General features: G+C 38.5%; 2 protein-coding genes across 2 annotated transcripts; both read left to right on the plus strand.

Moving 5' to 3' along the window:
- Positions 1-515: 515 nt before the first annotated feature.
- Positions 516-19719, plus strand: LOC134740969 (venom dipeptidyl peptidase 4-like). Its single transcript, XM_063673650.1, has 13 exons — positions 516-630; positions 7657-7804; positions 9390-9484; positions 9680-9757; positions 10893-10945; positions 11137-11327; positions 12437-12606; positions 12697-13347; positions 13603-13828; positions 14773-14923; positions 17056-17216; positions 18794-18999; positions 19464-19719. The coding sequence occupies exons 1-13, from the start codon at positions 628-630 to the stop codon at positions 19554-19556; spliced, it is 2226 nt and encodes a 741-aa protein (XP_063529720.1). The 5' UTR covers positions 516-627; the 3' UTR covers positions 19557-19719.
- A 1477-nt stretch (positions 19720-21196) lies between these two features.
- Positions 21197-22992, plus strand: LOC134740904 (protein anon-37Cs-like). The gene is made up of 3 exons (XM_063673558.1): positions 21197-21261; positions 21336-21548; positions 21633-22992. Exons 1-3 carry the CDS (start codon positions 21197-21199, stop codon positions 22990-22992), a joined length of 1638 nt encoding a protein of 545 aa, XP_063529628.1.
- Positions 22993-23576: the final 584 nt, after the last annotated feature.

Raw genomic sequence — 23576 nt, forward strand, 5'->3', positions numbered from 1 at the left:
GGTAGAATTGGGGAAAAAAGAGGAAAAGGAAGACCCAGATATATGATACGGATAAAAGAATGGTGCTGTAGCCCCTCCAATCAAGAAGTATATAGTATATCAAGAAGAATACATATCAAGAAGTATATACAATATATACACCTAATTATCTATATAAAGAACCCCCAGAATAGGCTGGAATGAAAAATGCTGTAACGACAGAATTAACAGATGCCCTGGGCCTCTTAATATTGATGTTGATAATGATGATGATCTAAGTTAGCCAGAACCACTAAACTAAACTACAAGTTTCACCTTGGCTACGCCGCTAGTATCTCAAAGAAGCACTTTGTAATCTGGTAATCACGATGATTACTAATCACGACTAGACTGATAGGCTCTTATAAAACTGTCACGCCATAATAAAATAACAAAATCATACTCGTAACATCAATCACAGGACTTCGTGAAACCGGTCGCCATGCGATTGCGGCGATTGACTCGCATACTAGCCATTGTTTTTGTGATGCTGATCCGCCCGCAGTCGCCGACGGCGCGGCCCCGACAACGCGCGTGCGCGAGTGATGTTACTGGACCATTTAGCTTATTGAGGATTACTCTCGGCGTCCTCGCGTCCTGTTCATAACCATGGTGAGTGACCTTAAATGTATATTAGGATAGGATTACGACAATGTCTAAATCACGAGAAGGGCCCAGCATCAGCGGATGGAAGTGATTTAGCCGATTCTTAGATCAGTGTTTTTTTTTTAAGAAACTCCTTTTTTTAAAGAAATGATAGCGAATATAAATGTTTACTTGGCATTCTAAAAGCGAGAATTAGGTCACATTATAGGTACCGACCTAAGTATACGTATAAGTACCTATAGTAAATTCTCAAACTTAGGTGCATATGGTGTGATGCTAATTAAAAGTATCTTAACTTTAACGTTGTGTTGTCTTCGGTTACCGCGATAGTTACTCATGAAATAAAACTATGAAAACGGATTATATCGGATATATAAATTCAATATACGCGATATAATCCGTTTTCATAGTTTTATTTAACGTTGTGCTTAAAAAAATGAAAGATACAATACAGGTAGAAATACAAAATCGTAATTTAATGACATTAATTAATTACTTAGTAGCATAGAGGCATTGGCTCATTACAGTAATTACATACTAAGTTTTTCTTATAATAGTTGTATTGCCCCATTGGCCCTAGAACACTTCTGATAAATTTCAATGTGTGTGGTAAATTTTACGGTTCATTATAGTTTATGGTAATACTATAATAATACAATAATACGACACAATGAGACTTACGTCAATGCAGATTAATGCAATGCAATGGAAAAACGCAAATGAAACTATTCACAGCATAAATTTACTTATATAGCATCGATAAAGAAGATTATTTAAGTAGTATACTTACCTACTGTTATTGTACCAAGTAGACCCAGTTGTTAGGTAGGTTACCTTTTAAACAAATGCAGTAGTTACTGCAGCATCTTGACGTCACGATAAAGAACTAAATAATTCAATATATTTTATTTATTTATAAAACGTCACAATAAATAAAACAGTATATAGAAAGTCCATGCATAGATCGTGATCGGCAACGCAGGCTTCGTCAAGTGGATACAAAAGCAAATCAGCAACAGGCTTCGTCATCTACTTTTTTTATTTTTTTTTTATTTATTGAATAAGGAAGCAAATTACAGTTTTTTAGATCATTACAAGACCCATCGTAGGCAAAACCTTATGGAGGTTTGTGTGCCGATGGGGAGTTCGAGAATAACATAAAGAAAAACAATATTATATCCTATATCTTATCATAAATATGATTCTTAGTATACATAGCTTGTGTCGTTAGTTTTTAATAAGTGCATTTTAACGACGTTTTTTATATGTTTACCATTTAAATATTTAGCACAAACAACTTCTGGCAGATCATTCAATATTTTACAAATCTTAACCACTAAATTAAACTAGGCTATGGTGTCACCCCGGACCGTAGCCGGCCCAAACGTCCCCATGACACTGGCAGCGTTGCCCCGTTGAATTGCCAAGGAGATCTGTTGGACCAGGTACGATCCGGAGCGAGGATCGCAACCCCTATCTCTCAGTCGCCGACCCAATTCCCACACAAACTCCTTAGCCTCCGCACCCCAAGGTCCTGCAGTCTCCACCGCAAGTACCGCAACTGGTATAAAATCATACATTAGTTCCAAGGCAGAGTACTTTGTATGCTTCTGTTTAGCCGCATACTCGGCAGCTGAACCAGCAGCACCGATGGTATGACTCAGATGGGACGGGGCAAAGGTGCTAACACACGTTGCGTCCCATAAGAGGCACCGACCCTTTTGCCAAGGAACCAATGTAAGACCATCTGGCCTTTGGCCATCAGCCCGGCACAATCCCGGAGGCTCCAGGACACAGGGAACATTGGCTGAGACCAAAGCCCTGCGAACTACCTCATTTATCGCATGGTGACGCGAAAAACGGCCAGCGCACCTCTGACAACTAAGGCCATGGTGACCGTCCTCCTGAACTAAATTGATTATATTTTTTGATAGTGTCTGTGTACAACCTGAACAGTCAGACAGTCACACTGTTTCATCATTAGGATCACTCGTCGTGCGTCTGTCTGTCCGTCTATTTTCTCCAAAACTAACTGGACCAATTAAGTTGAAAGTTGAAAAAACTTTTAAATGAGAAAATTAAAAAATAAAGTTTTTCAAACTATATCGTGTTACATATCAATTGTGAGAATCTCAAATATATATTTTTTTTAATTTTAAAATAAAAAGGTCTGATGTTATTTAAGAAAATTGCCAAAAAATTACCATTCACCCTCCCCCCCCTTTATCTCCGACACTACTGGGCCTAAAATTAAAAAAAATAATACACAAAATAGTTCTTTACTATAGATGACAGGAAAACCTATTAGAAATGTGTAGTTAAGCGTGAGTCGGACTTAATTACTTAGTTTTGATCCGACCCTTACGGGTTTTTTAAAGACATTTCACTCACGTTTCACATTAAAAAAAATTGTTAAAAATTGTGTGCTGTACGGAACCCTTGGAACGCGAGTCCGACTCACACTTGGCCGGTTTTTCTACAATAGTCCCAATGCCTGCTGTGACCGGTTCATGGGTGTCTTTTGTTGCGCCTGTGAATGGGTTCCAGCAGGCATTCTACATGACATTAAAACCCTCCAAGGGGCCTCTACGTGTTGGATCTATATCCTCACGCAAGCCTATCAAAAGACCGGGATTTATAGGCCCGTGGAACCTAGGAGGAGATACAGACATGAACTATATCGACTAGTGCAATAAAATAGCAAAAGCATTTTTTTTAAATATTTAGTCGGTTCTATTAAAAAAAAACTGTGAATGCAGTTTTGCTTATTATTAAAAATAAAGATTGTTTTCTTTAAGTAAAATAACCTTAACCTTAGAAGTCAAAATTGACTTCTAAGGGCCACTTGAACCATTCCACAAGCCCGGGGTGAACCGGTAAACCTTTTGGACGCCAATGACCGATATATCGGCACCGCAGGTCCAACGCCTAAGACCGGCCACAGAGCCACATAGACCTACGTGCATGTGCATAAAGTTCAATTTTCCTTCGGTGACATGGCGTCCGAGTGACAGCTTTTGTGTTCACGGCGTCGAAAAGTTTAAACCAGGAGTTAATGGTAACTCCCTGGAGTTAGTGGTATAAACCCAGCGTCAAATTGTACTGGTAACCATGGGGTTACCAGTACAATTTGACACTGGGTTAACCGTTCAACCCCCCCCCCCCCCCCCCCCCCCCCGCTTAACCCCGGGTTGGTGGGATGGTGCAAGTGGCCCTTAGCTGCATTCGACTATAGTGCGATACAAGCGCGACAGGCGTACCTATATTGATACGATATTGGTATTAAATTTATTGGTATTGAATACAATTGTACGTTTCTAAATACGGTAAGGCTCACTTTGTATTTGAAAGACACAAGTACCTAGCGATTGATATTCTATAGCTGACAATGATGAATGATGATGATTTGTTTCCGGTTTTTTATGCTCATCTTGGCCTCCATTCGCTACTATATCTAGTCATAGTAATAGATAACTGGAAGTAAATTGCAATAGGTACCTTATACGCACTCGGTAAAACAAAAAAAATGTGATTAGGTATAATAATAATATACCTAAATAAATATCATCTGCATCACCATATCAATCGGAACATCGGAAGAAGGTTACTGCTTGAGATAAGTCTCGACAAGGATCTTGCATCAATAGGTAGGTACATAGTTCCGTTTTTTTCGGCACGCCATACAGCTGAAACTACCTAATGGATTTTAAGTATTTTAACGTCTCAGTGAAATTGATATTTGTAGGTACACTTATTTTTTAACGAGTCATCATGTTTTTATTTTTAAGGTTGTTCCCTGAGCCAGAAGGCGAAAAATCTCCTTATATGATCACATTTTTTTTAAGAGACGTTGATATTCGTAGACGTGGAAAAAATATATGTCGTTTTTGATTATTATCTTAGAGGCCGGTGTCGATTTTAGTCGCAAAAATGTAAAATTGATAGATTTAGTCGGTGAAATTGTACACCTTTTGTTACCTAATTGAAATAACAAGTACTGGTTTGTATTAGCGCATCTTCTTATCTTATCAGATCAATTTGTTGAAAACAGACTCACTAAATAAGTAATGTTTGCTTTTCTGATAGACGTTTAGGTAAACGCGCGTAAAGCACTGATTTTGTCGCTATTATTTGTAAATTTCGTAAAGTTTGGACGGATAACCATGGTAATTTTGTATTACACATATCCTGTACTTGACGTTTATCAGACTACATTTTTATTATTATGACTTTGAAGTAGTGTAAATGAAAGTTAGACGAAATCAATTTTCTCCAGAAATTACTTCAAAACAAGTGACAATTTCTCTGAAAATCGACTTAATTTCAACGTTATTTTGATACTTAAACAATCTACAACATTTGTTTCTATGTCTATTTTTATACACCAATTTGTATAATTTACCACCATAAATTTTTGATGAATTTTTAATAACTGCCCCTTCTTTTCATATACATATTACCGGTGACGCACGCTTGCGACCTCATTATTAAAAGGCAAGATGAGAAGACGTGCTAATAGAAACCAATACTTGTTATTTAGATATTACGTAACAAAACGTGTACAATTTCAACGACTAAATCTATCAATTTTAAATTTTTGCTCCAAAATCGACTACGGCCTCTTAATAACACAGCTTCCGTTACATGAATTATGACATTTATGACACTTTACCCGATATAATTAATTCCCAAAGTAACTAACTCGGACATTTAATCAAACTTTACTCGGTTATTTATTATGTGACACTATAAACAAAAAAGAAGAAAAAACAATCTTAACTTAAATAATAATTTGACAGCTTTCGAATTTCGATATTGTAAGGCAACGTTTTTAAAATAAATAAAAATCGAGAAAATTCAATCAAAATTGACATTTGGCGCGCATGCTGGTCTTTCCCGTTCTTTCTTGCGAAATGTGACAGTGATAGCGGCGAACCGATGCAACGGCCTTAATTATTACGATTTCACCTGTATATCCTACGAATGCGCAGACGCAGATTGAGATTATGGACATCTGCCAACGTTCATATTTAATAATATAATTATCTTGTTATGCGCGCTACCGACCTTCCTGATTGATTTCAAGCACAATGTATGCAAAATGCAACGCAGCTTGTAGACGGTTTTTGTTCGGACACAAATTTTAGCCGTCTCAATCTTGAATTTTGAATTAAAGTACCTCCAGGTCAATTGATATATTTTTCAAGTACACTTTTTAATATTTATTTATTTTAAAATTTATTCACATAAAAAGAGTACAACAGGCGGACTTAATACAACTGTAAGCATTCTCTACCAGCAAACCATAGGGAAAAAAAGCATCGTGGGTGCAGTTAAATAATAATTTTATTTCTAAATATTATTTCATTAAATGATTAATCTAACATATTCTAATCTGACACAGGTCGCTTTCTGACGGCTGTTAGTACGTAAACAAAATTAAACCATAAAACACCTAAAATAATCCAAAGTTTCCAAACTAATAAATTTAGATTTTAATCTAGCTCGCGTTCCAACGCGATATGGAATGGCTCCAGACATAAAATGTTTACAAACAGCAACTGTCGCTCTGGTTTCCTAAAGTTTTTTTACTCGACTACACGAAAAGTTAGAGTTATTAATAGTCTATTCTATGTAACTATGAATAGGCATGTACCTGCTATTAGGTACCGCTACCGCTATAAGTATAACGGTACGTTCCGTTCCGATATTACGCCAAGGAAACATTTTTGGAGTAAGATATTAGGTGCCTAAGTTCACAAATTCTTAACTGTGGAGTAAATTCTTAAATGTTTATCTCGCGTTGCAAATATTTAAGTCGTGTTCCTTTTTCCTCGTATCTTTGAAATTTCCATGATGTGAAATAATATTATAATCTACCTTACACGCTAAAACTTGTATCACCTTTAGCCTAAAATGACTCGCTTCCCCAAAAATGAATCAAGGCATAAAATCACTTGTTATTTGGATTAGCATAAAAAGAATACAAATGAGCTATTCAGTGTATCGCATTTCCATACTAGCACCGCTAATTATGCAGTGCTAATAAAAAAAATCGTTTTTAGGGTTCAGTACCCAAAGGGTAAAGACGGGACCCTATTACTAAGACTCCTCTGTCCGTCTGTCGGTCTGCCTGTCACCAGGGTGTATCTCATGAACCGTGATAGTGCCGAATATTAAAAAGTACGGAACCCTTGGTGAGCGAGTCCGACTCGCACTTGTCCGGTTTTTTCCTGTTCTTCAGTTGGAAACAACAAATTCCGTTAAACTGTGGTCGTCAATTTTGTGTGTGTGTGACAACTGATGCAGCTTACTTAAATAGTCAGACTTAGGCTTAGGCAACCGTCCCACCGTCAGCAATAAGCGAGTGATTTCTTAGTGGGAGAGTACTTTCTCTGAAAAAGTTACCGCACGAAATGTATGCTTATGACCTACGTTTCATAAGCGAGAAAATAGCCTATCGCTTATCGCTTTGTAAGACTGACTTCGACTTCACTAAGAATTAACAAGAATTATCGGAACAAAACATACATAAAACAGCGAAATGAAACTCAAGAATACCTATAAAATATTAAGGCGGTTCCCTGAGCCAGAAGGCAAAAAATCTCCTTATATGATCATGTTTTTCTAAGATGCGTTGATATTCGTAGACGTGGAAAAAATATATGTAGTTCTTGACTATATTATCTTTAACAACATAGCTTCCGATACACGAATTATGACACTTCGCTTGATACAATTAATTCCCAAAGTAACCTCTAACGCGAACTTTTAATCCTACTTTACTCGGTTATTTATTATGTGATACTATAAACAAAAAAAGAAGAAAAAACAATCTTAACATAAATAGTAATTTCATAGCTTTAGAAATTCGATATTGTAAGGTAACGTTTTTAAAATAAATAAAAACCGACAAAATTCGATCAAAATTGACACTTGGCGCGTATGTTCTTTCCCGTTCTTTCTTGCGAAATGTGACAAAGACAGCGGCAAACCGATGGAACGGCCTTAACGTATTTAGGTACATTTCAGGTTCGCATTCCCATGTTCGTGGGGCTCCTGTTTCTGGGATGCCACAGCTCCTCGCCGCAGGAGGTGCTCAAGACCTTCACTCTGGAGGAGCTGGTTCCCTTTCGGGGGGAGTTTGCCCCGGACAGACTTACCGGGGATTGGATCTCAGGTGAGCCCACAATCTCACACCCCGCCCGTGTAGGATTCTCTAGTTTTTACAAACCCTATTAAGCTAGGCCTAGCAAGAGTACTAAATCAAATTTTAACAAATATCTTTATGATTCCACTGTTTTTAAAAATCGCAATTTTTTTAAATATAAAAAAACAGTTTGTTAAGTTGTTAGCCAAATTTAACGCTACATAAAAATCGGTTTATTAATTTGTGTCTAAATTAAATTCTCCTGTTTTTAGCGGAAATCATAATAGATTTAATCTATAGGTACACATATTACAAACCCTCTATAAGACGTTCAAAAACCGCAGCCAGCATATAAAATAAACTGTTTTGTTACAATATTTTTTTATCTGTGAAAATGTTATTATTGCTTAATAATAACATCGATATCTATTTAATAAAACATTCAAATTTCGAACATCTCTGAAAACAAAGGAATTTGATTTGACCTCATTTCTAGTAGGTATCAAATGCCGCAATGGCGGTCGTAACATGCGGTTCCTGAACAAATCATAGAGAACTTATAATATACGTGTAGATAAAGCAGTGTATGTACATAATTAGGCATTAAAACAATGCTTTTCATTATGTAACAGTCGCATAAATATTGAACTACTATAAAGATTGAGATTTTATGTATTGTAATGCGATTGTTTGTCTTAATAGACAAAGGGTGTTACGTTAATCATATTTTCATTCCCTGTTCAAATATTTTCTTTTATGCATGCCTCGTTTTATGTATTCAGTTCTTTATTTGCTAATAATACAGACAAAAGCCATGCAAATACAATAATAAATGTAGCATGATTATAGCACATAAAGCTAGTATAGGCATACCGAATTCGTTCTAAAATAAGTTAAATTGTTGGTACGAGCCGGTGCTAAATTGGTGTAGAATCCCTAAGGGGGTAATCACACCACACAAGCTAAAGTTCACACTGCTCCTGATTGCAGCTCGAGGTCGTTCCCACCGACTCGACTTGAACTTTACTTAATACCTATTTCTATACGACCTTAGTCTGCTTATGTAGGTAGTTCTACTTACTGCCTTTTTGGTTTATTATTACGGTTATGTACAGGCAAGGTTTCGCAAATATGCAGGTTAGAAAGGTATAGTTTATAACAATATCCATACTAAATACTATATATGTATATATGTATATATATTATATAGTAATATTATAAATGCGAAAGTGTGTGTCTGTCTGTCTGTTACCTCTCCACGCTTAAACCGCTGAACCGATTTAGTTGAAATTTGGTATACAGATAGTTTGAGTCCCGGGGAAGGACATATGATACTTTTTATCCCAGAACTCATCCCTCAAGGGGGTGAAAAGGGGGTGGAAATTTGTATGGGGAACCAATACCGCTGAACCGATTAAGATGAAACGTGGTATGGGGATAGTTTGAACTGTGGGTGTGTAAAAAATGGGGTAGAAATTTATAGAGTAGACCAATTTGTTACTACGCAGACGAAGTCGCGGGCAAAAGCTAGTTTTTTTTATATTATAACTTACCAGATAGGTTTTGTATTAACGTGTACACGCGACAGTTAAAATTATTATAATTTTAATTTCAGACAAAGAATTTGTGCATAGGGAACCTGGCCAGGGCATCATTAAGTACGATGCTTCGACGCAGAATCAATCGACGCTAGTAGACGAGAGCGAATTGGTAAGATTTGATTGAATAAGCAGGGCCCTTAAATTAATCATAACAAATAACATTAGAATGTGGGTTACTCAAAAGAAATTTAATATGTCGCTAAATTATTTTAGTATACTTCAACGCATAATGAGCTTAAGTGATTTGACTATCAATTTTAGGAAATCTCAATAATGTTATAACGTATTTCATTCTGATTTTCAGTATAAATTGAGCGGCTACTCAGTTTCCAAGTTTTCGAAGGACCTGAAATATTTATTGTTGACTTCCCAGGAGAAAAAGGTACCATTACCTCATACTTTTCTATTATTTAAATAAACATATGGAACATAATTTCTATCGTCAATAATTTGTAATGGCAACCAACATATATTATCTTCGTAGCCCATGTATTGTACTACTAAAACTATGTAGGTAGTAATTGATACTATGAGATGCATATATTGTATTAGGCGTATGCATGTGAAACGGAATAATTTACAGCACTTTACACGTGTTTTATCTACCGTAAACCTTAACGATTTGTGGTTTGCTTCGCTGGTCAGGTATGCAAACAAAGTGAAAACGCATAGCGATTTTCTGAATAAATTTAATACAATTCTTGCGACCGTTATTAAAACGATTATGTACCTAGTTCTATTGTATAGTAAGTGTGATTGTGATCAACTCATCATCATCAATAAACAGTAATTATGTGAATGAGTAATGAGTAACAGTGACGGCAGATACCTTACTTACTAACAAAGGTTGATAACCCGCAATGCAACAGCTGTAACTGGGGGCACGGCAGTGCCCCCGCCAAGACGAGCAAAGCGAAGCGCAAGGGTATTAGGTACCTACCTTTTCTAGCGCTTTGTCGTTTTTTTGATCCCTCATAACTTGGGTTTAGATTATACTAGATAAACAAAACTCTCGGGATATGATGTCATTATTGATAGAATTACATAGCTTGTAGAGTTAGAAGCTTGGCTCTACAAGAGATCTGATAACTTTTTGACAGTGCGAGCCTTATGGTTTCGCCTTGGCAACATTTTACATGAAAATGTTTTTGGTGGGATGAATTATTCTTTGAAAACCTGTCACCATTTTTAGGGTTCCGTACCTCAAAAGGAAAAACGAAACTTTTAGGATAACGTGTGTCTGTCCATCCAGCTGTCACAGGTAATTGGCTTGGAAACTACTGGACCTATTGAGTTGAATGAAATTTGGGACACATATGTAAAGTCGGGCAGCTATTGGGGTAAATTAGAAATTACGATAAACGTAGGCAGCTATTTCCGATTCAATATAAGCATATATTTTTTTACTAATATTGGTATAATTAATTATTTCAGTAAATGTAGTGGTTTCACGTACTTACTAAAATTAAGATTTAATTTAACACCAAAGTGGAAATCTAATAACATTATATTTTTAGGTTTACCGATATTCACGCCTCGCCGTGTACTCGGTATACGACCTCGAAAACAAGTAAGTGATTTCAATAGCTTTGTGCTTGTTAAGTAATTGTAAAAAGTGTAGCAAGGCCAAGATGCTACTATTTTGTATTCACTCACATATAGATGTAAACTTAATTTACATTTGTTAAAGCATAGGTCTCATAAGACCAAAATCGTAAAAACGCATAAAGAACCATGTACTTAGGGCTAATTTATCTTCAGGTCGACCCAAAACATAAGCAAAGGGGACCTGCAGGTGGTGGCATGGGGCCACGGCCACTCGCTCGCCTACGTTCAGAACAACAACGTGTTCTACGTGCCCGACGCCGCGCGACCCGACGACGTCACGCCGCTCACCACTGAGGGCAAGCTGGGGGAGGTCTACTTCGGCGTCGCTGACTGGATTTATGAAGGTATATAAATATACGGTATAACTATCAGTTAAAAAAACCGGCCAAGTGCGAGTCGGACTCGCGCACGAAGGGTTCCGTACCATTACGGAAAAAACAGCAAAAAAATCACGTTTGTTGTATGGGAGCCCCATTTAAATATTTATATTATTCTGTTTTCAGTATTTGTTGTTATAGCGGCAACAGAAATATATCATCTGTGAAAATTTCAACTGTCTAGCTATCACGGTTCATGAGATACAGCCTGGTGACAGACAGACGGACAGACGGACGGACAGACGGACAGCGGAGTCTTAGTAATAGGGTCCCGTTTTTACCCTTTGGGCACGGAACCCTAAAAATGAGGGGGGTCATACACAGCAATTAGATGGTGCTTCAGTGGACCTACCCAAAGTTAAGGGATATATAAAGGGTCCGCAAGCAGTTCAAAATTTTGTCCATAAACTAATAGAAATGTACACCCAGCTACAAAAGTGCATACTAATCAAAAATCCGGTAGGTATGCATTTTTGCAGCTCGTTGTACCAATATATGACAAAAATTGTAGAAGAACGTTTATGACTATTAAAAAGGTTCTAAGTCACAAACAACAATAGGTTTAAGATCATTTATTCTCATAAGAATTGTACAATTCACTTGACGAGATAAATACAGAACAGTATATTAAATTTTGTTTACAGCGCACAAAAAACTTAAATACTTAATTTAACTTAACTAATACAAACTTAACTAATAACTTAACTAATTATTAATTAATAATAATATCACGTAGAGTTCGAAATATTTCTTTGATATTGTAGAATGGTATTTAGGTAAGGACAATGAGTTATCAGATTACCTAAATAAAATGGAAAAATATACATAAATATACCGGTATTCGATCCCTGCTGTATATTAAATAGTGTTGTTTATATAAATCTTTACCTACAGCCTAATATATTTTTTTTTATTAAATTTGTTGATTACTTTTTTATCGAATAATTAAACTAACTTTTACCATAACTTCCGAAAGTTATAGAAAAAGTTAGTTTAATTATTCAAATACAATACAACAAGCGCATTGTATATTAACGATACATAATAATACCTAATAATATAATATCTGATTCCAGAGGAGGTGTTGAATGCGGCAGAGGCACTTTGGTTCTCGCCGGAAGGCACTTATCTAGCGGTAGCATCCTTTAATGACACTAAAGTGGAATCGGCTTCATATCCCATATACGGGAACCCATTTGATATGAATAACCAATACCCTGAAATGGTGCGGTTCAAATATCCAAAGGTGATCATTTTGATCGATTCTAAACAAAATAAATATTTTTTTCCTATTTTTATCAACCTATTGTATTAACTAACTATATTGTTTTGCCAGGCAGGTCGCGTAAATCCCGCAGTAGGCTTACAAGTCTTCAAACTAGGAGATCCTTCCAGTGAAGCAAAGAATATTCCTGCACCAGTAGACGTTGTTGGTCTTGATCACATACTAGGACAAGTGGCTTGGGCATCCGACCACAATCTCATAGTATTGTGGCTTAACAGACGACAAAACATTGGTTTGTTGGTCAACTGCGACTTGATAAACTCCAAATGTAATATCCTTCAGGAGCAAACGGAACCTAATGGATGGATAGACATAACTCAACCCTATTTTGACAGCATGGGAACTAAAATGTTGGACATTCAGCATCAATACTCTGACGATAGAAGGTTTTCACATGTTACTATTTTTGATTTCAATACTTTAGAAACGAAAGACCTAAGTCCGGGTAACGTGACTGTAACGGAAATTTTAGGATGGAATGAAGAGAAGAATGTAGTATATTACGTTGCTGCGCCTGAGAGATTACCATGGCAAAGACATTTGTGGTCGTCGACAGTGAGTGGAGAAGAGGTGCGGTGCGTGTCGTGCAAGCAATCGTCTTGTCATGTCGTGGATGCAGATTTTTCACCAGGTGCCAGATTTGGTATCTTATCTTGTAGTTCGAGTAATGTTCCTCCTAAAATATTTTTATACAGTGCACAGGTAATTTAGGTGTATCTGAAGCATACTCTATACCTGGCTTACGAAAGTAAAATCCAAATTGTTGCTTATTTATTGCAAGCTTTATTCTATACGAAGCGGTGTGTAGTAATACAGGTGGAAGAATACTATTTTTATAAAGATTGTACCTCATTAACAAGTACATATTCCGTGAATAAAGCTTGTCATAAAACAAACTTGATTTCAATATTTAATTTTAGAATAACATTGAATAACGAAGTCGTTATTGGTTTTCAGACTGATGAATTTGTATTGTTGAAAGATAATTTAAGACTGAACGAGAAATTAAGCAAGTACAAGTTGCCAATGACTTTGTTTAATAAGATAAATTTGGAAGACGATTTGACGGCAAACATTAAGCTGTTGCTGCCGCCAGTGATTGAGACGGGTCAGCAGTACCCCATGGTGGTGCGAGTCTACGCCGGACCTGGGACGGCCCGAGTATTGGACAACTTCGATTTAGGTAAAGGCTCTCTTTACACTAAAGCCTCCAAAAGAAAGTTGAACATAATAGTTATTTGTTTTACTTACAAGGGGGCAATGTTGTTGTTTAAACGCTCGTGCTAATATTGATATCCGAGCAAGTGAAAGATTCCAGATTGCATGAAATTGCTTTGCTACACATGTGGATAAAATGCGACTTTCGCATCTGTTTTTAAGAATCAAGGGAACCTTTACGAGCTGGTGTGGGGAAAATAATTATATTACATTTTTAAATATATTATATAGTTGGGTTGTATAGTCCTGTAGGGCTAATATGGTCGGTTTTTTTATCATCTGTCAACATGCCTGTCACGTTCTAACAAGTATGTAAGTACGAAAGTGACGCATGACATGACAAGTGTTAAAAATGCAACCATGATAGCGCCTCAGGGTCTGCATGGTATAGTCGTTCGATGTGTAGCTGGCCCCGAACGGCTAATCCTTTATTTATTGTTAAGTAAAACCGCACGTGCCAATACCTGCAAAAAAGGGTCGTGTAATCCTAATTGGCACCTGAGCGCGGGCTAGTCCAACGCTCAAAAAACCAGTGTAGGTGCGCTCTCCGATAACGCGCCTTTGTTACGCATCTCTATGACACATGGTAGACTGGTTTTGTAGCGTTCGTTACCTTATTCCAATTTCCATAGAGTCGTAATTCAATAACCGGTTAAAGCGACTCATCCTTTGTTTTATGCAGGTAGTAGCACGTGCGGTTTTACTTAACAATAGACAAAGGATAAGCCGTTCGGGGCCAGCTACAAATCGGACGACTATATGATGTGCAGTCCTAGTCGTCACGAAGTATGAAGTATTGGCGTCGAGAAATGGTGACACCCTATTTGAATTGAGCCCGAACTCAAACGCCTACAACTTGAATCGTCTATTGCGGGGTCTGGGTCTTACAAAACCACATTTCCTTTTCAGAATACTACAATATGTACTTATCAGCGAACAGAAGTTTTATATCAGCATCTATTGATGTGAGAGGGTCTAAAGTCATGGGCGTTGATAATTTGTTCGCCGTTAATAACGCTCTTGGAACCGTGGAAATAACTGACACTCTCGCTGCCATCAGGTATCATTCAATCGTTTATATTGCATTAATTATATGTAGTATAACTTCTCATCGTAAATGATTTTGAAAATAAATTGGTTTGTTTACATTACCGTTGTTTCTTAAGACGAAAGTGGAGGACTCGCGCGAAATCGCCTTTTCATACAAACGTAAGTTAAATACTATAAAAATGCCTCTACGCCTCTACGTTTCTAGCTATCTATGTTTATGTAGTGTCTAGCTATGCCTCTGCGTATGATTTTTTCTAATTTTTAATTATTATAAGTTAGGAGCATTTAAAATTTGTATGAAATGGTTAATATACATCAAATGATGTAAAAATATTTCCCATAATGTCAATATCCAGAGAGGAAAATGGGGACTACGTTTGTATGCAGAAAGTACGAGTGAAAAAATAATAATTTTAATATGTTTGACTCTCACCGGAGTTCTCGAGTGAAATACGTAAAAATCCAAATAAATAAATACTTTGTTTTACATATTTTGACAGAAATTAAAGATATGTTGATAAAGAAATTTATATTGTTAAACAAACTGCCCTCGTACTGCCATTATCGCTATAAGAACTTTAAACTGCCGTAATGACATTGACCTGATTTCGCAGCCATTATAATAAATACTCACCGGAACTCCACGAACGCTAGCACAATAACGCGTACATTGCCCTATCACGCTTTAAAGTAATAATCATAATTTCATAAATAAAATTAATAAAACTTGCGCGCATCGTGCTTTTATTTTTAAATAATTGATTGTAGTCTTTAAACAATAATGCACGCCATTGATAAACGTAGAGCTAAATGTATAGGTCACATACTCCGACACGAAGGGTTAAACAAAATTATACTGGAGGGTAGAATTGAGAAAGGAAGAGAAAGAGGAAGACCTAGAATATCATACATGACACGGATAGAAGAATGGTGCTGTAGCCATTCATACCAGGAGGTGAAAACGAAAGCCCAGAATAGGCTGGAATGGAAAATGCTGCAGCGACAGAGGGCCGGGCCCTCTTAATATTGATAGATGATAGTCTTTAAACAGGTTAGTCAGCATGGCTTATTCATGCGTGTAAAACTGCATTTCACGCGCGTGTTAAATTTAGAGATAAAACAACTGAGCGAGTGTTCGCAGTATGTACTATGAATTTTCTCAAATGATTTTTAGGCCTCAGACCCTAATCCGTTAAACAAAGCCTTTGTTTCTTTTATGGAGAGGCGTATTTGTTTCTTTTAAGCAACTATCGTGATAGTATTAAGGTTAAAAATGTAACAGCTCATTTTGAGATAACGAGTTTGGGTAATCGACGATCGGTTGCCTAGTGTGTGGCCTCAGAATACTGAGTTGCTACATAAATTTGAAATTTGAATTTGAATTTGAGTTTGTTCCTGTTCAGTCAGTAGGGTAGCATTGGTAACCGCTGAACATAAGAAACAAAGGCTGTTGACAGATTAGGGTGTGAGGCGTAAAAATGACTTGAGAAAATTCATACAATATCGTAAAAATGCAAAAGTCAGACCGAGCTAACTCCGCACCAGTTCGACAAACGACGTGTGGCTGCGTCACGATACATTTATATTATAATAAGACGTTTATAGCGGCATGGTCATACATTGTCACTGCGAAGTGTTATCTTAGACGGGCTCTATATCTATGAAAAAACCGGCCAGGTGCGAGTCGGACTCGCCCACCGAGGATTCCACAAATTTAACTCATTTTTAATTTAATTTTTATTTTTTACAAATTTACAGTTTTCAGATTTTTCCCTGTATTTGTAGTGTAAGACGATATATTACTTGCCAAATTTCATAGTTGTAGGTCAACGGGAAGAGTGTCGAAATATACGTTTTTTGCGGCATAAACGGCCGTATCTATTTTTACGTTAACTTAGAACTCTTAGAAGTAATTTTTTCACAGCTTCAATGGGACCGTAGACCTGAGTACCTATATGGTTTAAATTTCAACTCAATACCTCCAAGCGTTCCTAAGATGAAGGGTCTTGACAGATCGACGGACGGACGGACGAATAGACGGACGGACAACAAAGTGATCCTATAAGGGTTCCGTTTTTTTCCTTTTGAGGTACGGAACCCTAAAAAGACTGACTGTAGCGTTCTATCTTTTCAAATGAGCAGGCGTCTCGAGGAATTGTACCAGTTCATCGACCGGCGGCGCGTGGGCGTGTGGGGCTGGAGCTACGGCGGCTTCGCGACCACCATGATGCTCGCCCGCGACGACCAGCATCTGCTCGCCTGCGGAGCCGCCGTCGCGCCCGTCACCTCCTGGCTGTATTATGGTAACCTATTTCACAACAATTCATTAACCTCATTTTACGGTTTAGGTAACATGTATTTTTAGTCACAAGACGCGGCGCGCGGGTATCATGACCGCTGTTCATAAACTGTAAGTGCTTGAAAATGGAGACATAGTTTCTCCGATACATGTCGCGCGTGTGACTAAAAATACGCGAGATAAACCGTAAAATGTTTTAGCTTAACGCATAACTCACGACATTGAAATTCGAACCTTAACGCACTTATTCGATTAAGAGCTGGCTGCACTAAATAATCCTTAAAGTTAACGTAGTTTGCTAAAGTTAGCTTGTATGTAAACTTCGATATTTTTCGTAGAATGTGCGTAGTGTCGAAAGCTTGTGTCGGATATTGACTCTATCCAGAGTTTCGGTGTGGGGCCGGGACAATTTAGTGCGATTCAACCCCACCAAGACACAAGTTTGCGCGTTCACCGCTTAGAAAACCCCATTTACTGTGGTCCCACAGTTCGAAGGCACAGCCCTTACCATGTCAGGGAGTATTGGGATCCTCGGTGTCGACATCTCCAGTGACGTCCAATTCCGTAGCCACCTGGAAGGGAAGGCTGATCTGGCATCCAAAAAACTCGGTGTGTTCAATAAAGCACGGCGATACTTTACTCCGGGGCAAAGACTGCTGCTATATAAATCGCAAGTCAGACCCCATATGGAGTACTGCTGTCACCTTTGGGCAGGAGCACCTGGATGCCAGCTTGGACCCTTCGACTCAGTCCAAAGGCGCGCTGTACGAATCGTCGACGATCCCAAACTCACAAGCGGTATTGAACCTTTAAGTCTAAGGAGAGACTTCGCCTCCTTATGCGTGTTCTACCGCTTGTACAATGGGCTGTGCTCTGAAGAACTGTTTGACATGATGCCAACGGCCGCTTTCTATCACCGCACCGCTCGTCATCGGCAGGGTGTTCATCCTCACACCCTAGCACCTAAATGGTCGCATACTGTGCGGTTTAAGAGGAATTTCCTCCCGCGTACGCTTCTTCTGTGGAATGAGCTCCCTGCCGAGGTTTTCCCGAGGGGCTAAGTATGGGGTTCTTCAAAAAAGGAGTGTACAGGTTTTTAAAGGGTCGGCAACGCGCGTGTAATATCTCCGGTGTTGCAGGCGTCCATAGGCTACGGTAACTGCTTACCATCAGGCGGGCCGTATGCTTGATTGCCACCGACGTGGTATAAAAAAAAAAGTGTATTCCTGCCCTAAACTGCAACTATACTAAACTTCTGGTATTATTCATCGGGCCTTATTAGACGATAACTGTGATATCGAAGATTTAGCCACTCTGATATCTTAATTTATCCTTAATTTATCTTAATTTATATTAATTAATCCCTTCATTCGTTGCCACTTTGACATACCTATCCTGTGTGAATTTCAACTATGATGAGGAAAAAGGAGACTACATAAAGTCCGAGCGCGGGGTAGTGGTAGACTAGCAAGCCCTATTAGGCGGAGCTTAGTTCACTTGATTAGCTTAGATAGGAGAGGTTTGTTTAAATTCATAGCAAATAGCATATTCGCTAAAAAACGAATACGTCTCGCTTTGCAGACTCAATCTATACCGAGCGTTATATGGACACGCCGCAAGCCAACAGAGCGGGCTACCACAACTCCGACCTGATGTCTTTGTCGGAGACTCTGCGCGGACGAAAGTACCTGCTCGTGCACGGCAGCGGCGACGACAACGTGCACTACCAGCACAGTCTGCAGCTGGCGAAAATTCTGCAGCACTCTGACATTGCCTTTGAACAAGTTGTAAGTACAATTTATTAAACAAAAATGATTTATAATGAAAGCACAGGTTACACGGTGTGGATCTTCATGCTGCTCCGGTGGGTGATTGAGACAGTGTTATGCACCGACGAAACATAAAATCCGAGCTCTATTTCAAGCTTCACATTGATATATAATAAATATAAAGTATACCTAATGGTTGACACTGCTTAGTTTAGGCTAGTGATTCTATAGGTTCGCGAAGTATTATGATTAATTAATGGGTTTCAACTTTTTTTAAATATCTTTTGAGTAAAATTACGTATTTTCACTTACTAATAATTCCAATAGTCCCCTTTAAAAATGAAGGAATGTTAATAGTATAGTACATGTACCTATTTCCAAGCATAAGTTCGTGGTTGAAAACGAATAAGAGTACTACTTACAACTAGTTAATGAAAATGTTTCCTGCAAGTCGGTAACTTGCGAAACTATTTTAATTCCAGAGCTACACAGACGAGAACCACTCGCTTCGAGGCGTGAGTCGCCACTTCTACCACACGTTGGATCGCTTCTGGACTCGGTGCTTTTACTCGTAGTTATTAGTTATTTAAATATTTTATATAAGATTTGTTATAAGTAAGACAACGAGCTTGTGTTCAGCGTTATTGTAACATTATGATCTCCAAACTGAAGAAGAAATGAATTCATTTCTGAACTCATTTATACTGTGCCTGTTAATACACAATAAATAATAAAATACATACCTACTTGTTTTTATTTGACGTTATTTAGGCCCTCTCGTTTGAGTCATATTCAAACGAATCTAACTACTTATAGATTATAATGTATAGTAACGGCATTATAACGTATGAGACATTTAAGAGAAATTGGCACAACTTCATGTCCCTTTGCGTGCACAACCACAGATAAGAATTTTGAAAACTCAAAATAGCCGAAAGCATAGACATAGACATAGACATAGTATAAACAAGTAGTTATAGACGCGCCACCGAGCGACCGGGGGTAAGAGAAAGAATATTCATATAAAATTTGGGCAGCATAGGATTTCTTTTCTTTCACTCTTATAAATTTCGGTATTTCGCCATCGCCTCCTATGATGCCACCCGGTCGGTGATAAGGACAAAGCATTATGGCACTGTTTTCTCTTTCCTCTTATAGGAATCGCAATAAGACTATCCTTTTCTATCAAAGAGTGTCAGGCCCTTGGGTAGTACAGATGATGTAGTGCATAATTATTTTCCGTCGTATTTTCACAGAAACGTACGAACGTGTCTTGCTATTTCAGTCAGTCTCGGTACAAAAAGTACTGAGGTTGACTGATGTAGCATGACAAATACGAACGTTTCCGAGAAAATACGATGGAAAACAATTATGCACTACATCTGTACCAATTTATTCTGTGCTATTATGACTCCTGTTTATGGTAATATTTTGTCGGTGTTTAAAAACTAATGTTAAATATTTATTTAGAGTTTGTGCAGAAAGAGAAGAGTCGTGGAATGTATAGGTATGGGGCCCAATACATTCCATGACTCTTCTCTTTCCCAACAGACTTTAACAAGATTTGTTTTTTGCGTCTCATTATAGGCGACACTTCCATTATAGGGATGTTTATTACCACTATTGCGACGTAAAATAGTAGAAACTAAATAACACGGAACTAAAAAAAAACCATACTAAATTGTTGCAATGCTTAAGCATTTTACGTCAAAAATGTGACAGTTACATAGGAAGTTAGACACATGGCACACCAAGAATAAGCGGACATCTCGCTCGTTTCTTCCCAGAACGTGTAAAATGTGGAATGAGTTGCCTCCTGAGGTATTTCCTTTGCGCTACGACATGGGATTCTTCAAGAAGCGGGTTCTCAAGGGTCGGAAATGCTTAAGTGGCTCCTGTGATGTTGCTTATGTCCATGGGCGACGATGACTGCTTCCCATCAGGCGGCTCGTCTGCTCGTTTGCTGACTATCATATTAAAAAAAAGTGGCGCCCTTATTTATTTTCTACAATTTACAATTACACACTCATAAAGAAAAAGATACAAAACTGCAGAAAAATAGATACAAAACTTGATATACATCTTCTTTGCTTTTATCTCTATGACTAAATCTGTCAATACTCTGACACCAAAACACAAAGAGCATATAATCACTACGTTCTACAAAACAATCAGGTCATATCAATTGAAATTATCGGAGTTACTTTAAGTTACCATGAAAATTCTAAGTAAAAATGCAATCCCTCTCGCAAAAAGCTGGCTAAAAACTACTAAAAGATGGTGAGTTTGTTAACACGGAAAATTATTGCTTAATAACGTAGTTTAAAATAGTACTTAATATATATTGGTTTTAGTATAGGGGGGTCCGAGGATCCCCCTGTGACAGCACCATGTGCTCCAGATATGGTGGAGCGAGGCATCTGTGCCTCAGAGCCGTGTGACCCGGCTTCGTGCTACCCCGAGCCGCGCGTCGTCATCATCGGAGCCGGCATGGCGGGCCTGTCTGCAGCCGTGCGCCTCACGCAGCGTGGTATCAATAACTATGTCATTCTAGAAGCCTACGAAAGGTACAATTACAAATCTAAAAACATAGATATATCAATAGGTAACCATAATTCATTCAAATCCTAACGAATTACGATTGTTCGCAGGCCGGGGGGTCGAATACGTTCAGTATTTTTAGGCGACGTGGTTGCCGAGCTGGGTGCTGGCTATGATTTTTCCCATTGTGCTAGTCACCCTATTTATAAAATGACGGCACAAGAAAATCCTCCCCGTCCCGGCGTGCCTGCCACGGCACATCCGCGCGGCCTCTTTCACAGGGTAGCTGCAGGAAAAATGGATTGTAGACCAGTTATTACGGCTTACTATAAATTTCGACAGATCGAACAAGAAGCGGCTTCAATTTTCTGTTTAGGAGGGAGTAAGCAGCACGGATCTTTAGTCAATTTTATGAGTTTGAGAATCCAGCAAGAGCTGCATGAGTTTCCAGAAGATCAGCAGCACGACGCGGCTAGGATAATGTTCGGGATGTCACACATGCTGACCGCGCGCTGCGGGTACGACAGCGCCATGCTGTGTTTCGACCACATCGGCTGCTACATGTCCATGCCGGGTGGTGCCGTGCGTGTGCCCCTCGGGACTCTAGGTGCATTGGCACCGCTGCTTAGAATTATTCCTGAAGGTCGAATACGCTACTGTAAGCCCGTATGTTGTGTCTACTGGGGAACTGCTCAGAAACAAGGACATCGCGCAGTAGTGTGTACACCTGACGGTGAGGAATTCCACTGTGATTATGTCATTAGTACCGTTTCTATTGGCGTCCTTCTTGCAAACTCTTCGAGGCTATTTTGCCCGCAACTGCCGTTATCCAAAATGTGTACTATGAACCATATCGGAAATGGTATATTTGATAATATTTACTTTGTATACTATCGCCCATTTTGGTATTGGCACAATGCAGACATAGACTTCAAATGTTGTCATAGCCAGCTTGGTGGTGGAAATGATTGGACCCGTGGAATCACAACCATCCAGAAGGTACCTCACAGCAATTATGTCCTTTGCATTCGAGTGGTTGGAGAGGAAGCACGAATGATGGAGATGTTGAGTGATCAGGACGTGGCGGAGAGCATTACAAGTCTATTGCGGTGTCACACTGGTAACAATTGCATTCCGTATCCCATGGCAATCGTAAGATCAAGCTGGGCTTCAGATCCATTTTTCATGGGATCTTACTCGTATGAGAAATCGGATTCCTGCGGTCAGGCTCAGAGAACTCTCAGCTGCCCTGTCCCTGGACCGGGCGAGTCATGCCCGCCGATCATCCTGCTTGCGGGGGAAGCCACGACTCCCTATCACTTTGGTACTATAGCCGGCGCGAGACTGAGCGGCATAAGAGAAGCGGAAAGAATAGTTCAATTAACGTTGCAATTTGAAGGACCTCCTCTTCGCGATCTGCGCCGAGAAGATGTAAATGATCAAGCTAAGAAATGTAAGGCTGAAAACTAACTAAAAATACTGCTGCTGTATTTTTTTTGTTTGGAATACCAACGTTGCTTTATTAATTTTTACGATTTTTTTGTTTTATTGTTCAAGTTTTATTTCGTAAATAAAAACTTTTTGCAAAAAAAAGAAAGCCGACTTAAAAAAAAATAGGTATTATCCTATTTAATTACTTACCTATTTGACGAACGGTCTGGCCTAGTGGGTAGTAACCCTGCCTGTGAAGCCGATGGTCCTGGGTTCGAATCCCGGTAAGGGCATTTATTTGTGTGATGAGCACAGATATTTGTTCCTGAGCCATGGGTGTTTTCTATGTATTTAAGTATTTATATATTATATATATCGTTGTCTGAGTACCCATAACACAAGCCTCCTTGGGCTTACCGTGGGACTTAGTCAATCTGTGTAAGAATATGTCCTATAATATTTATTTGTTTATTATTAAATATTATTTTACCTATATGCGTTTCCTACTGATATGTTTGAAGTCGATACGTGATAAGACTAATATCAAATTATTACCAAATTATGTATTCACCCTACTGCTATCTTTGGCTGCACGGTATTCTACGTTCATAATGGTGATGTAG

Source organism: Cydia strobilella, chromosome 4, assembly GCF_947568885.1.
Source record: "Cydia strobilella chromosome 4, ilCydStro3.1, whole genome shotgun sequence".
NCBI classification, from domain to species: Eukaryota; Metazoa; Arthropoda; class Insecta; order Lepidoptera; family Tortricidae; genus Cydia; species Cydia strobilella.